Genomic DNA, 15,694 nt, shown 5'->3' on the forward strand with positions numbered 1-15,694 from the left:
TGCTGCAGGTGATGCCCGAGCTTCAAGTGTTATGTGCGAGCTCTGATTCACCTCTATCAGTGGAGAATATGATGGTGGAGACGCAGGCAACCACGTGCGAGGGGCATGATTCAACCTTGACATGTGAGCTGAGTGAGGTGAACTCGCCTGCGCGCTCACATGTGGCTTCTACTCCCAGTCCACCCCCGCCGACGGATAATTCCAATGCTCTCTTTGCAAAAGAGCTTTGTGACTTGCTCGCTAGCGTGGAGACTGTTAGCCCTGGAACTGGAAGGGCGATTGCTTGCCTCCTGACGGGAACGACATTCAAGGGCAAATACAAGAAGGCGAGTGATTGCCCTCGGACCGGTATAGTGATGGAGAAGCCACTAAGGTGCAAAGGCAAGAAGAGTGGCGCCATAGGTAAGGCGCCCGCAGCTGCTTAATGGATGATTCCCGGTCCCTTGGTTCATACTCACAGTTTGGGGTCGTCATTGTGATTTCAGCGTGGTCCACTATCTTTTGTTGGGATGTTCTTGTCGGATTCAAAATTGTGGTGTACAAGTGTGAGGAGTTATTGTGTGTTAGGAGGGGTTGGCGGGTTGCACGTGTGCTCATGGGGTCATGATTGGTGAGTAACCCAATTATGGTCTGATTGTATCGGTTTTAGCCCGATTTTCCTTGGATTAACCGGGCAATTTTCTTCTTCTTAATTAATCGATGAGGCAATTCTTTTGCCTCTGTTTCAAAAAAATAAAATAAAGATATTGATTCATAAGCCAAAAGCCGAAGCAAAAAGTCCATATTTAGGAGTTTTTGTGCTTTTTTTTAAAAGTGAAAAAGATGCAAAAGCAGAAGCAAAAAACCAAAAAATAGGACATGAGGCAACGACATGTATGGAAGTTGTGCCGGCGGGTAGAGTTGGGAGGGCGACCTGTATGGAAGTTGTGCCGGCGGGTAGAGTTGGGAATATAGCTGGCCATAAATTGGGTCAGGCCTAATAAAGCCCGTAGCAGAAAACCTAGGCCTGGGCCTAGATTTCAGCCCCAGGCCCGATCCATCAGAGGAAAAGCCCGTCGGGCCTCAGGCCGGGCCTCTTCCCTAAAACGCAAATATGCCAAGCTCAAGCCCGACCCATGGGCAAGACTGGGCTGACCGGGCCGGGCCTAATAAAGCCCGTAGCATAAAACTTAGGTCCGGGCCTAGATTTCATGCCCAGACCTATCCCTTCAAAGAAAAAGCCCGTCGGGCCTCGGGCTAGGCCTAAAATGCAAATATGACAAGCCCAAGCCCGGCCCAACCCAGCCTTTGGGTTCAGATTTCAGGCCCAGGCCCGGCCCATGGGCAAGACCGGGCCGGGTTTTCCATGGCCAGGTATAGTAGGGAGTCACTGCTCTGAATTTTTATATGGTGGAGATGCTCTTAGGGGTCGTAATCTGAACCGTGAGACAGGTTAGGGGTAACATTGACTTCTCTCTTGGGTTCTTCTTCTTCCATGAGTCCCGTTCACCACACCTGTGCTGCCATGGCGTAGCTCCACCTCGTGCTCCTCAATCGGAATCTCTTGGTGCAGGTAATTCCGCCCTCTTTTTATTCTGCTGCTGCTTCGCTTCTCACCCATGACTACCACAGCTGTCTTGTTCTTGCTTCAGCTACAGGCGGGGATCGATGTTCCGATTTATCAGTGCTTGGCTACAGGTGGTGCTCCGGTATATCGCCGCATGGCTTCAGGCGGCGGCGGCCGCGGCGGCGGCAGCGGCGGATAAACTGGATGCTGCGTCGCTCTCGCTTCAGGGGACGGCGGCCATGGATTTTCCTGCTACTGTTTCGCTTGGCCCCCTCCACCGGCAGCTCCATTCATTCAGGGCTGCCACGAACAATCTCCCCGACGGGGTTAGCGATGGCGAGGTCCGGCGCCTCGAAGAAGATCTGGAGACACTGTTCACCGAGCTCAAGATCGTGTCGGAGGCGGACGACCCCAGCTTCACGGCCAGGTGCTGGATGAAGGAGGTGCGGGAGCTCCGCTACGACGCAGAGGACTTCTTCAACGAGGTCCCGCGCTCCTCCGCCGGCGCCGGCAGAAGCGCTCTTCACACCCTCATTCTTTCGATCCCCAGAAAACTGAAGCTTCGGCGCCAGGTTGCAGAAGCTTTCTCAGATCTGTGTGCTCGTGCCAAGGATGCGAGTCAAAGACGCCAAAGTTTCCAGCTTGGACCAGCAACCATCAGACCTGAATCTGGACAAGTCAATGTCAGCCGCTCCAAGAGCCTCGGACTTATTGGCCTTGAGGAGTCCATGGATAAGCTTGTCAAACTGATGGCTTTAGACGACCAAGAGATTGCAGAGCTGCTGGCTTTTGACAGTGAAGATACAGAGCAACTAGTTCAGGTGGTACCTATCTTTGGATCTGCAGGTGTTGGCAAAACAACACTTGCCAGAACCTTCTACCGTAACTTCGGGGGGAAATTCCAGTGCCGGGCTTTCGTGCGGGTGTCTCGAAATCCAGATATGAGGAGGATGCTTTCCAGCATGCTCTCACAAATTAAGGCACCGCCGGTTCATGGCTTTCCTGATGTGCAGGACCTTATTGACCATATCAGAGGATATCTGCAATGCAAAAGGTACATATTCTATTAGTACTGAATACTCCTGATGTGCATAAGTACCTTTCAACAATATGTACATTTCAGTTTGTGCATCAGGGTTGTTATGCTCAATCCTGATGTACACGATCAAGTGTGCTTTCACCACCGGTCCATCAGGAATATGTACATGTACCTTTTGCATTGTTGAATATGTACATTTAGGAATATGTGCAGGACCTTATTGACCATCCCAGAGAATATCTGCAATGCAAAAGGTATATTAACAATAGAGAATATCTGGAATGCAAAAGGTACATGTACATGTCTTTTAACTGGACAAACGGTGCATTGTTGAAAAACAATGATAAATGTTTGAGCAAATAAGCACTACTGTATATCTTAAGAGGCTATTTGGGTTGGATTTAGGAAAAATAAACCTTTTCAATTTTCTATTCTTCATGAATTTTGATTGCAGGAAGTTGATGAATTGGGAAAAGTAAACCATTATTTTTGGATTCCTTATCACACATGTACATGTACCAATCTAGAGCCCAGGGGAATAGACAAAGTTGCCTCTTATGTAATCTTAAGAGCATAAGTTTTTTTTCAATACTTTTTTTCCGGTGTAGCAAATTACTTGTTTCGATTGTTTACTTCACTGCCTGATTGATCTTCCTTTGGCTATACCAATTTCCTTAGGATATAGTATTTCTTACTTTAAGATTACTAACAATAATACCAATTTCCTTTTAATTTGTGGTTAATTTATTTATTTTATTTTGGCTATACTTCTTTCTTTCTTTTTTGTCAGCTTGACAAACATATTTATTGTGAATAAAATATTCTGCAGATACTTGATTGTAATTGATGACTTATGGGCCTCCTCGACATGGGATATTATTAGCCGTGCTTTCCCTGATGGTGATTGTTGCTGCAGAATAATAGTAACCACGGAAATCAAGGATGTAGCATTGGCATGCAGTAGGTATCAGTTTAAGTACATGTATGAGATGAGTCCTCTTAACGGTGATCAGTCAAGACAGTTATTCCTCGGTAGAGTTTTTGGGTCTGAAAATGGTTGTCCTCCAGATTTCAAAGAAGTTACATATGAGATTATCCGAAAATGTGGAGGTTTACCATTAGCAACTGAAAATATAGCCAGCATGTTAGCATGTGAATTAAACATTGATCAATGGAAGCACATACGAGATTCTTTACCCTCTGTTTTGAGATTGAGGACAGACCCTAGTTCGGAAGGGTTGAAAGAAGTTCTGAACATTATTTATGATAATCTTTCACCATATTTGAAGACATGCTTGCTATATCTTATTATGTATCCAGAGGGAAGCACTATCAGCAAGGACGAATTAGTGACGCAATGGATAACTGAAGATTTTATCGGCGAAGGGCAAGACAGGGAGAAAATTGCACGGCATTATTTTGATGAGCTTGTGAGTAGAGGAATGATCCAACCTCTTGACAGAAATTATAACGATGAGGTGTTGACATGTACAGTTCACCACATGGTACTAGATCTTATTAGGTACAAATCTCTGGAGGAGAATTTCATCATTATTGTGAGTTGTTTTCAAACAATTACAGGTCTTCCTGACAAGGTTCGTCGACTGTCTGTCCAGTTCGGTGGTGCAAAATGTGCTAATATACCGGCAGACTTTATGATGACTCAAGTTAGATCGCTTATATTTTTTGGCTTCTTGAACTGTGTGCCTTCCTTTGTGGAATATAAGCTGCTTCGAGTTCTGATTCTTCATATCTGGGCTGATCAAAGCAAAATATTTGACCTCACTAGAATTAGCAAACTGTTTCAGCTGAGGTATCTGAAAATTGATTGCAACATCACTGTCCATTTGCCAGACGAGATTCAGCAGCTACGATTCTTGGAGACATTGGAATTGCATGCACCAGTAAGTGATATGCCATCGGATATTAGTTGCTTGCCCTTACTTCACACGCTGGGCTATTTTGATCTCGGCAAGAACTCAATAGAGAATGTACAGAGCCTTGGCGAGCTGAACAATCTCCAAGACCTTCATCTCACCTGGTCTAACATATCAGACCCTGACAATCTGAAGAACAATATGCAATGCCTGGGCTCAATTCTCCGGAAACTCGGCAACCTCAAGTCTTTAACTTTAGTACGTGCAGCCTCCTCTCATGCAGATGTAACTCTAATACGTGCAGCCTCCTCTCATCCAGATGTTTTAGACGATGCTGGTGGTGCAATCTTGGGTATTTCTGGCGATGTCTTGAGCAGCGTGTCCTCTCCCCCGCCCCTTCTTCAGAGGCTTGAGCTGTCAGGGCGCTGTTGCATCTTTGCCAGCCTACCTGAGTGGACCAAAGAACTTGGCAATCTCTGCATTTTGAAGATTTCAGTTAGGAAGTTGTTGAGGAAAGATATTGATATCCTCAAAGGATTGCCAGCTCTCATGGCTCTCTCGCTGTACGTTTGGACTGCCCCTGTAGGAAAGGTCGTCTTTGATAGTGAGGGGTTCTCAATTCTCAAATACTTCAAGTTTACATGTGCTGCCCCATGCCTGGCATTTCTGATAGGATCAATGCCTAGCGTCCGGGAGCTTAAGCTAGCATTCAATGCTAATAGAATGGAGCAATACAGCCAGATAGTTGCTGGCTTAGAGTACCTGATAGAACTTAAAGAGATAACTGCAAAAGTTGGGGGCACTGGTGCGGATGAATCTGATAAAAGGTACGCGGAGTCGGCATTGAGGGGCGCCATTGCCAATCATCCATGCGCTCCTATAATCACAGTACAATGTGTAGATCGGATTTTGTATGGTGAGGACGATATGAGTGCCGTCACACAAGAACAAGAACACTGGACTCTGGAAGAAGAACATGAGATACAAGAGGAATCACTTGATCCTCTTCCTGAACTTATTCCCATTCCAAGCACACAAACACAAATGAGAGATGGAAGCCAGAATGGTGGAACAGATAGCTCAAGGGAGGTGCTGACACAAACAAGAGAGGAAGTTCAGGATGAATTAATAGAAAGATCGATGGAGGTCCTGACACATGAACGGGAACACTTAACTCTGGAAAGACAACACGAGATTCATGAGGAATTGCTTGATCCTCTTCCTGAAGTTGTTTCCACTTCAAGCACACAGACACAAGTGAGAGAGGAAGTGCGGGATGGAGAAATAGGGAGATCGATGGAGGTGCTGACACAAGAGCAAGAACAGTGTATCGTGGAACAACAAGATGAAATGACAGACGGAGTGCTGGATGTACAAATAGGGACATTGATGGAGGTGTTAGCACAAGAAGAGCAATGGCGGAATAATATGCAGAATAGTGGAATCGGGAGATCGATGGCGGTGGTGAGCGCTTCCCATGGCACCTTGGATCCCCTACTGGACAAGCTCAATGCTTTGCTCAGCGAGGAGTATGGCAACTTGGAAGGTGTCCTCCATGAAGTCAGTGCCCTCAAATCTGAGCTGACATTAATGCATACGGCGGTAAGAAAGTACACGATGCTAGAAGATCCAGATGTCCAGGTGAAGTTATGGCTATCGTTGCTGAGGGAGTTTTCCTATGATGCAGAGGATTACATTGATAAGTTCATTCACCAGCTCGACAATGGCGGACATCATGGCGGATTCAAGCAGATCTTCGGCAAGACTGCTTGCCAGCTGAAGACGCTTGGATCTCAGCATGAAATTGCAGAAAAAATCGATGAGCTGAAAGATCGTGCCAAGAACTTGAAAGCGAGTAGTTACAAGATGGATGATACTGCTTGCATCACATCTTGCCATTCCACCGTGGATCCCCAGTTGGCTGCTCTTTTTGTTGATTCTGCACACCTTGTGGGCATTGACAGTCCAAGAGATGATCTTGCCAAGTGGACGGTCGAAGTAGGAAACAGCTCGGCCAAGCATCATTGCAGGATGTTATCTATTGTTGGGTTTGGTGGATTGGGAAAGACAACACTAGCGAATGAGGTGTATCGCAAGGCTAAAGGGCATTTCCATTGTCAGGCTTTTGTATCAGTCTCACAAAAGCCAGATATAAAGAAAATTCTCATGAACTTGATCTCCCAAGTGTCTCCCCATGGATTCACGAAAGATACTTACAATTGGGACAAAATGAGATTCATTAGAGAGCTAAGAAAACTGCTAAAGGATAAGAGGTAATTTCAGCCCACATTCTTTCCTGCAAAACATGTATCATCTCATGCGTATTCTCATTGATTTTGACTGTAGTTACTGCTTGTACAATTGTTTTTCTCAACGAACACCACTACGATTCTAGCATTACTTTAGTTTTTTACATCATGGCCTATGCAGTACTATAATGTCCAAATGATGAGTACAATATTGTATACACCTTGGTCCTGAATTACCCTTCTGAAATATGGCTAAAAACGTCCAATGCAGGAAACTTCTGTCATATGAAAGTATGCATAGCCAAATAGCCAATAACTATTCCTTATGTTCTCGTCTTATCGATAATATTGCCTTGATTACTGTGCACTTATAATCGGAGGTAAAAAGAAAAAAACATCAAGAAATCGGTGTTAGTTAGAAGCACTAAACAGATATGCAAAATGACTAACTGAACTAAATTCCAAGACTTGGTATGAGGAAGATTAGAGGTGAGTTGTAGTAAGTATATTGCCCACCATTACGTATCATCTTTGGCTCCTGAGTGGATGCAACTTAATAGTAACAATCTGATAACTACCCATCCTTATCAAACAAATATTAGTTGTTAAATGATGCTGTGAACTTCAGTTAAGTGGATGCAATACTGATGTACGCATAAAATTGGATATGGAAATATAAGGAACAGTGGAACAATAGCATGATGCACTTAATACCCTCCGTTCCAAATTAGATGACCCAACTTTGTACTAACTTTGTACTCCCTCCATTTTTGTATACATGGCCACTATCAAAATTACAATTTGCAACTATACAAGGCCACTAACATTAATCGAGGCAAAATTAATGGTGTTTGCCTCGTACTAGCACCCGGGGACATTAATATCATTTGCGTGCATGCGGGAGTGAGAAGGTTGGCTTGCATTCCCAACATTAATCAACCAATGAGGAGTAAGAGGGTTATCTTGTTGTGCGTGGTAGAGAAAAGCCTCATTAATTAACACGACAAACAAGCTGACAACCTAGCTTGCAACATTGACTTAAACATTGCATTGATTTTTACCTTGGTACCTGTAATATGGGTTTGTGGCCTTGTATACAAAAATAGAGGGAGTACTAAAGTTAGTACAAAGTTGAGTCATCTATTTTGGAACGGAGGGAGTATTTGAGTACCCATTGGAGTTTTATGGATTTTTTACCTTTTCTATCTGAATTACTTAGCATAATAATTGAATCTGTTTTCTAATACTAGGTATCTTGTTGTCATTGATGATATATGGTCCATATCGGCATGGAACATTATCAAGTGTGCTTTTCCAGAGAATAACTGTTCTAGCAGAGTTATAACTACTACACGCATTATTGAAGTTGCAAGGTCATGTTGTATGGGTCAAGATGACCGCATGTATGAAATGCAACCCTTAAGTGATTTTCATTCTAAAAGATTGTTCTTGAGAAGAATTTTTGGGTCCAAGGATAGTCCCGATATGCTGAAAGAAGTTTCAAATGAAATTTTGAAAAAATGTGGAGGCCTGCCGTTGGCAATTATCAGTGTATCTAGTTTATTGGCAAATAGGCCAGCTAACAAAGAGGAGTGGGAAAAAGTTTGTGCATTGGACAAAGACATAGGTCTAGAGGAAATGAACAGAATACTATGCCTTAGCTACAATGCTCTTCCAGATAATCTCAAGACTTGTTTGTTGTATTTAAGTAATTTTCCTGAGGGCTGTGTGATTGAGAGAGAGAGATTAGTGAGGCGGTGGATAGCAGAAGGCTTTATCTCTGAAAATCATGGGCAGAGTCAGCAAGAGGTCGCAGAGTGGTATTTCTATGAGTTTATCAATAGAAGTATGATTCAAGCAGTGGACATCCGCTATGATGGTAAGGCTCGTGCATGTCGAGTCCATAACATGATGCTTGAACTCATCATTTCAAAGTCAGCTGAGGATAATTTTGTCATGGTGATTCGTAGCAGGCAGACTGGTTTGGTAAATCGCCATGGTTGTATTCGACGGCTATCAGTCCAGCACATTGACCAGAATCTTGCATCTGTATTGGCAAATGAAGATCTAAGCCATGTTCGCTCTTTAACAGTAACATCATCAAGTTGCATCGAACACTTGCCTAGTCTTGCTTGCTTTGAAAATTTGCGTGTACTAGATTTTGAAGGGTGTGATGGATTGGAAAAGTATCACATGAAGGGTCTTGGCAAGTTTTTCCAACTAAAGTACCTGAGCCTTAGGGGCACTTGGATATCACATCTACCATCAGAAGTTGTGATGTTACATAATCTAGAGACCCTAGATATTAGGGAGACACATGTAGAAGAGTTGCCTGCTGAAATTGTCCACCTTACGAAGCTACAACATCTTATCGCTTCAACAGATTATGTAATGCCTGGAATAAAGATACCAGATGGAATCGGGAATATGAGGAACTTACAGGTATTGTTGGGCTGTGGTATCAGCTCGGGTTCTGTTGGTGCACTAGAGGAACTCGGTAACTTGACCAATTTGAATGAGCTCGATGTACAGTATTGGGGAATAGGATCCGAGTACAAGTGGCATGAAGACAGGTTCCTCTCCTCATTAATCAAGCTTGGTAGCTGCAAGCTACAGTCTTTTAGGATATGGAGGAAGTGCCCTGGTGATGTCAAGTTCTTAGAATCATGGTTCCCTCTGCCATTTTCCCTCCAAAGATTTGAGATGAGCGGCTGCTACAGTTTCAAGTGGATTCCATGCTGGATTTCACCAGCACTGACCAGTCTTGCATACCTAGAAATTAATATAGTGGAAGTAACGCAGACGGATCTGTGCATACTTGGAGAGATGCCTGCCTTGCTTCACCTGAGGCTAACATGCCGGACTTTCAGAAAAGAAAGGCTTATTTTTTACGGCAGAGGATTCCAGCATTTGAAGGAATTTGTTTACGATGCTGCTGTATTGCCATCGGGAAACCTTCTGTTTATGGAAGGGGCACTGCCAATGCTCGAGGATCTTAGCCTAATCTACTGTGTATCAATGGTTAATGCTTATGGGTTTTTCTTGGGTATCGAGCACCTCCCAAGACTGAAAAATGCACAAATTCACCTCTACAAACAGGGCGCGGCATCTTCTGATATCGCTTCCGCAGAAGTTACTATCAGGAATGAAGCAGATGACAATCCCAACTGTCCCAGAGTAACTCTGGTAGAACATGTAAAGAGGGAGGATTATTGCTCTGACGGCTGTCCTAACAGAACCGTGACAGATCAAGGACTAGATGCCAATACAACTAACCAGAAGGTATTGATCATTTTTTTTACCAAGTTTTAGTGGTTCATGGTTACAACAATCACTCCTTTGCTTTGACTGTTATGCATTTTATCCATTTTTTTGACTTTTTGACCCCATATTGCAGGGTGGATCTCGAAAGGCAACAAATCAAACTTCAAATCGTTGAGAAACCTATTTCTCAGCCGCGTGCCTTACCCTTTTTAGGGAACTTGTTAAATTCATGAAGAACTACAGGTGAGATCTGGCAAGCTGCTGCTCGCTCGACTGGAACGCTCGAACAAAGCCTGGAATGAAGCAGATGCCCATCCCAACCGTCCCGGAGCAACTCTGGTAGAACATGCCAAGAGAGAGGATATTGCTCTGGCTAATGAATGTTCTAACGCAACTGTGACAGAGTTCCGCTGACAAATCCAGAATTAGTTGCCAATACAACAGCTAAGCAAAAGGTATTGATCAATTCTTTTACCAAGTTTTAGTGGCTCATGGTCCCGACAATCACTCCAGTGCTGTCTCTGTTGTGCATTTTATCCATATCACTGAGACGCCTATTTCTCAGCCGTGTGTCTCCTACCCTTTTTAGGAACTTAAATTCATGAAGTACACTACTAGTGAGAGCTGGCGCGCTGCTGCCCGCTCAACTGGAACGCTGTGGTGAAGCCTAGAACGCTCGAGCAAAGGGGCCAGCCCCAGTTGGAGGGGTCATAAATGCTATTCCCTCTGTCCCATAAGTGTCAAAAAACGTCTTACATTATGGGACGGAGCGAGTATTTTCTATGTGATACTATGAGAATTTTGTTGTTGTTGAACTCTGTATGCGATTGTTTTAACTGATTAAGAATTAAGCTTGCCTCTTGGGCTGGAGCCTTGGTCTTATTTACTGGAGTATTCTCTTTTGTGTGTGTTGTAAGTTTACCCGGTGACTTTTATCAACCGAAGAGATGGAAATGTACAGGAGATGCAGGCTCTTCATGGACCCTGTATGCATGCTTCTTTACATCCCCTCTTGTGGCATTTGCAACAAGGCAGGCTGGCCATCTGAAATTTACAATATTCTCTGGTGCACTTTTACAATATGAATTGTCGTCCAACTGTTTAAAAGCATGGGATTGCAAAAGGCTCTGAATGTTGGCCCTGTGTATTGAAAACTCTGTAGAGGCCAGCTATCGCACGGTTGGTTTATAAGGTGTAATACGTATTTCGTGATTTACTTCATGAGTTAGACCAGAGATATGTTTTTCTTCTATAAACTTGGTCAAACTTTACAGAAGCCGACTTAGAACAAAGCTAACACGTCTTGATTTCAGACATGAGGAACTAGATGATCGGGTTCACAGAAATGAAACAGATAGACAACGCCATCATTTACGGCAAACATCACTTACACAGAAATGAACATGATAATTACTTGCACAGAAATGAACATGATAATTTTCTGGACATAATGTCAAGGCTCTGCTCTTGCTCAGGCTGCAGGAAATCCCCAGTCTAGATGCTACAGTTGATTTGATGTATTGAAAAGATATGAACATCTAAAATACCTAAATAAATACTCCCTCGGTAAACTAATATAGGACGTTTTAGAGACTTGTGTAGGGAGTACATACACTAGGGAAACACGGTTGAAGATTTATCAGCTGACGTTAATTTGGTATGGTATTTTCTCGCTAAACTTTGGTCAGAGTTCACAAGGTTTGGCTCAGAAGTCAGAACAAAACTGACATGTCATGGAACGGACGGAGTAGATAGTTACATTCACAAAAATGAACCTAGTAAACAAATCATTTACGGTGAACAACGCCCCCCCTCTTCACAAACTAGACAAAAAAGACATCAGTTTGAGCATGGCTACAAACTTGCAGCAGCAGCATAGAAACCCAGCGGCCAGCTGTCGACTCAGTTTGCGCTACAGATATATAGCTAAAATTTATCCACAACAAATAAAAAAACAAAATGGAGACCAACATGCCACATGACAACGCATGACCGAAATAATGAGGGAAAAGGCTAGATGCATATCCATCTAGGGTTGCTGCAGGTATAGCAAACTAGCCATATCATATTTGTCGCAGATTTAATCAAATGCATTATTATTTAGTTCTCTTCACATGAAGAGGATGACCAAAGCCTATCAGGATACAAAACTAGGAGGATCACCATCTAGAATTTTTTTTGAAACCGTAGAAACCAATGAATCTCTGCATATCAGAAGAAAAACGAGCCTCTTCTGAAGATAGACATAACAGGGGAACTCAGTTTCATTCCGGAACAAGATTGCTCTAGAAAGAAAAGCTGGCCATTGACTCTAGCTAGCAAAGATCGGATCACAAAACGATAGAAGCTTCCACCAGAGTTTGTCTTTAGTCACAATGCTCATGATCTCACTCCAGCATCTTACTTAGCTGATCTCACCTTCATCCTTGAGCAAGAAGCCGCTCCACAGCAGCGAGGTCTCCTCCTTCGAGCAGGCCGTGGTGACGATGGTCACGTTGAACCCTCCGATGGTCTCAAAGATCTCAAAGTGGTCCTCTATCTCGGGGGAGAACTCGCAGAACTCCGTGGCCATGAAGAACTTTACGCAGTTCCTCTGCTCGATCGCCACCTTGGAGTCCAGCATAGACATCACCGTCAGGACCCTGACCAGGAAGTTGTACATCCCGTGCCCTCGGATGATGCTCTGCCTCAGGGACACGGCGTCTTTCTGGGACCCCAGGTATGCGTTGGTCGCCTTCCCTTTCAGATGGGCAGGCAGTTCTGCCTGTATGCACCTCTGGCCGCACAGAATCTCCATGGCCAGTTTCCCAAACTGGATTTTGGCACCGGTGGTAGACTTGGGCACCAGTCGGATCTCAAACAACCCAGGGACCTCCATGGTGTTGGTGTGGTTCAGTTTGAGCAACAGATCCTCACGCAACACATCTTCATAGTGGAAATGGAGTGGGAACATCATGGCTTTTCCGCTTTTCGCGCCCTTGGCCTTTTTGCCCACCCGCCGTTTCTGTACAAACAGATTATTTATTAGCAATTTCCACCATAAATCAGTACTAATCCACTACCAATTGAAGGCATCATCAACGAAATCACAACATTAGATGAATTGAACATCACATGATTAACCACACTTTGTCACTGCATAACCCTCTTACATTTTTCTCTAATTCTTCCCCATTTTAAAACATATACAAAAAGCTAAGTTGAATCTGTATGACGGTTACAGAAGATATATATTGATATGTCATGGCTTAGCGTGACAAGTGTAAGCACTTTTTTTTTCTGATCTCTTCTCAATTCTTCAAGTATCATCATCTCTACATGATATTTTTCACAGAATGTCTGCTGTTTTCTAAACTAGTAGCAGACTGTCGATATGAGATTCAATGGATACAATATGGACAACCAGTAGAAGCATGTTTCTATCTGGTAGCATTTAGTTACTTCCGTTTTATTTTTATTTTCTATTTACAATGTTATGAAAAACTTTCGGCCAAGAAAATGTTAAAACCTCTGCTGCTATTCTACATATTTGGTCACATAGCAGATGTGGTTTTAATTATGTTTGACCTGAATTAGTTCAGCACTTGGACGCTAGATCATTTTGTATTAACTTAATTAATGGAAAAGTTACCTCTGATTGACTACTGTGATAATTGAATCAACTGAACTATTTCTACTCTCTTTTCTCTACCATCACTTTTAAACTCTTCTTTATCCAGGCCAGCCATCCAACACTTATGTAAGATTTCAAACTTTCAGCTACACGATATAGCATGCTATTCTCTATTGACACCGTTTCCTCCGTTTACTATCGGATGCAAGATGCTGCGATATGAGCATTGCATGCTGGCCTAGCAATAAAGAATGAGTTCAAATTTCTCTGTTGTTAGGCATATGAAAATCCAGTTGTAATGGTGGTATGCTGTCTTGAAAGATAGTCCACTACACGCATGAATACCCAATCCTTGTTTGCTGTGCTCTGTTTTTGGTGAAGTACAAGGCGGATAATGTCTAGCAATATCAGAATGCATGTATTCGTGGATAGTTCATTATATATAGTTATATACACAGAAAGTAGTGCAGTGCTGTTAGCCTGTAAAGCTCATATGACGTCCACAAAGTACACAATTTAAGACATTATGGTGTGTGGTTCAATTTAACAAATGCAATGTATTGCCAGGGTAGAATAGACCCACAATCTCCCCTTGGTAATATCATTCTGGTTTTCTGGTGCTATTCTAATATGCTAGCTTTGATTATCTATTGTACTTGCATTTATCCAGACCAAGAAAAGGAGGTGTTATTTTTTCTCTGTGCTAAACTATATCCATATGGATATCAGCTAACTATACACATCAGTCATTTCGTCCCGCGATGGGCTGCTCGTTGACGAGTGCTCATAGTGGGTTTCCCAGTGATGCTTTGATCTCGCCTTACCCCTTTCTCGTTTCCTTATGCTGTAATCGCTTATGCTGGGCTGGTGTTCGCTGAATGTTGAACTTTGTATTTCCGTTATGCATTTAATGGAAAGGGGTTGTGGCCCGGGTCAAAAAAAAAAAATACACATCAGTCAGGGCCTCACTTGCCGGCTCAGCAAAGCACGCATATTCTGTTAGCTGCTACTCATACACAGACGGATCCTACACTCACACACAATTAGCACAACATGACAGATTCAGGGAGGGGAGTAACACACCTGCACTTCCATGACAGGGAGATCTGAATCGACATCGGCTGCTGCAGGGCTTGAGCTGCACACATATAGCACGAAAAGAAAATTCTTTCAGCTCTTTCCACAAGCAAGAGGCAGGCTGGCATGAGAGACTTGAGATAGCAGCAGGAGATGTACCTGAAGGCGCGGGCGAGTGGTGCAAGCCGCGAGAGCAGAGGAGGCACTCCGGCGTGCTGGCGCGCCCTGTAAGCCGCCTGACCAACGAATCAAGGCCACATCCACGCGCGGTGAGACCGCGAAACGCAGGCGCAGATACATCAGATCAGTTCAGAGATGGATGCTGTAGACCCCCTGTGGAGAAATTGCCCCGAGAGGAACGCGCGGGCGGGAAGGAAGCTGACCTGGGAGATGGCGGCGGAGGCGAGGGCGTGGCGGCTGGACCTGGACGCGGCTGCGACGAGAGACCCGATGGCCATGGCTGCTGCCGCTCTCCCCAGCGAGCCCGCTAGGCGGACGGGAGAACGCGTCTGCGAAGCGAACGAGCGGCGAATGGAGGCGGACCGCCGCCGGAGACGAGAGACCGGGTGACGGCGGGGCGGGGTGGGATGGGGCTTGGAGCCGGCGGCGTCGGGGGGGGGGGGGGGGGGGGGGGGGGGGGGGAGGGAGACGGCGGCGGCGGCGGCGGGTGTGGGACAGGGACGGGAAGTGAAGAAGAGGATTTAGGTGGGCTGGGCTTTTTTATTTTTTAGTTTCTACCGTGCGACTGCAACAGGCCCAGAAATGGCCCGAGCTCTCTTTGAGCCCAAGCTAGCGATATGTTATTATCTCAAAAAATATATTGCAGTTCGCAAACAAAATCCCCTAAAACAAATCTCAAAAATTATATAGTGATATTGCGTGATCTATGAGCTTAGCTTTATAAAGCCCATTTTATCCAGAGAGTGACGTCAACTATATGATATTAGCTATTATTCCCTCCGCTCCTAAATATTCCCTCTGTAAACTAATATAAAAGCGTTTAGATCACTACTTTAGTAATCTAAACAC

General features: G+C 44.2%; 2 protein-coding genes across 4 annotated transcripts; one reads left to right on the forward strand and one right to left on the reverse strand.

The window, feature by feature from the left end:
* Positions 1–1,394: 1,394 nt before the first annotated feature.
* LOC123150953 (uncharacterized) lies at positions 1,395–10,857 on the forward strand. 3 transcript variants are annotated; one of them, XR_006475426.1, is made up of 6 exons: positions 1,395–1,552; positions 1,632–2,600; positions 3,415–6,735; positions 7,962–9,993; positions 10,109–10,430; positions 10,565–10,857. XR_006475426.1 is itself a non-coding variant. In XM_044570753.1 (4 exons), exons 2-4 carry the CDS (start codon positions 1,648–1,650, stop codon positions 10,021–10,023), a joined length of 6,336 nt encoding a protein of 2,111 aa, XP_044426688.1. In that variant the 5' UTR covers positions 1,395–1,552; positions 1,632–1,647. The 3 variants fall into 3 exon arrangements, 1 of the variants encoding a protein (XP_044426688.1); XR_006475428.1 differs by having other exon boundaries at positions 1,425–1,552; positions 1,638–2,600; XM_044570753.1 differs by lacking the exons at positions 10,109–10,430; positions 10,565–10,857 and having other exon boundaries at positions 7,962–10,023.
* Positions 10,858–12,041: 1,184 nt separating this feature from the next.
* On the reverse strand, positions 12,042–15,279 carry LOC123150764 (60S ribosomal protein L5, mitochondrial). Its single transcript, XM_044570595.1, has 4 exons — positions 15,049–15,279; positions 14,825–14,901; positions 14,672–14,726; positions 12,042–12,979 (listed from the first exon to the last, which is right to left on the reverse strand). The coding sequence occupies exons 1-4, from the start codon at positions 15,121–15,123 to the stop codon at positions 12,380–12,382; spliced, it is 807 nt and encodes a 268-aa protein (XP_044426530.1). The 5' UTR covers positions 15,124–15,279; the 3' UTR covers positions 12,042–12,379.
* Positions 15,280–15,694: the final 415 nt, after the last annotated feature.

The sequence above is a fragment of the Triticum aestivum genome, chromosome 7A (assembly GCF_018294505.1).
Source record: "Triticum aestivum cultivar Chinese Spring chromosome 7A, IWGSC CS RefSeq v2.1, whole genome shotgun sequence".
Taxonomy (NCBI): Eukaryota; Viridiplantae; Streptophyta; class Magnoliopsida; order Poales; family Poaceae; genus Triticum; species Triticum aestivum.

What these genes read in the sequence shown, in the direction of transcription:
- LOC123150953 (XM_044570753.1), top strand. Translation starts at nt 1,648, where the DNA reads ATGTTCCGATTTATCAGTGCTTGGCTACAGGTGGTGCTCCGGTATATC. An exon ending in GGATATCTGCAATGCAAAAG is followed by an intron (nt 2,601 to 3,414) that starts GTACATATTCTA and finishes AATATTCTGCAG; the next exon opens with ATACTTGATTGTAATTGATG. An exon ending in AAACTGCTAAAGGATAAGAG is followed by an intron (nt 6,736 to 7,961) that starts GTAATTTCAGCC and finishes TTCTAATACTAG; the next exon opens with GTATCTTGTTGTCATTGATG.
- LOC123150764 (XM_044570595.1), bottom strand. Translation starts at nt 15,123, where the DNA reads ATGGCCATCGGGTCTCTCGTCGCAGCCGCGTCCAGGTCCAGCCGCCAC. An exon ending in CCTCCGCCGCCATCTCCCAG is followed by an intron (nt 14,902 to 15,048) that starts GTCAGCTTCCTT and finishes TTCGTTGGTCAG; the next exon opens with GCGGCTTACAGGGCGCGCCA. An exon ending in TCCCTGTCATGGAAGTGCAG is followed by an intron (nt 12,980 to 14,671) that starts GTGTGTTACTCC and finishes CTGTTTGTACAG; the next exon opens with AAACGGCGGGTGGGCAAAAA.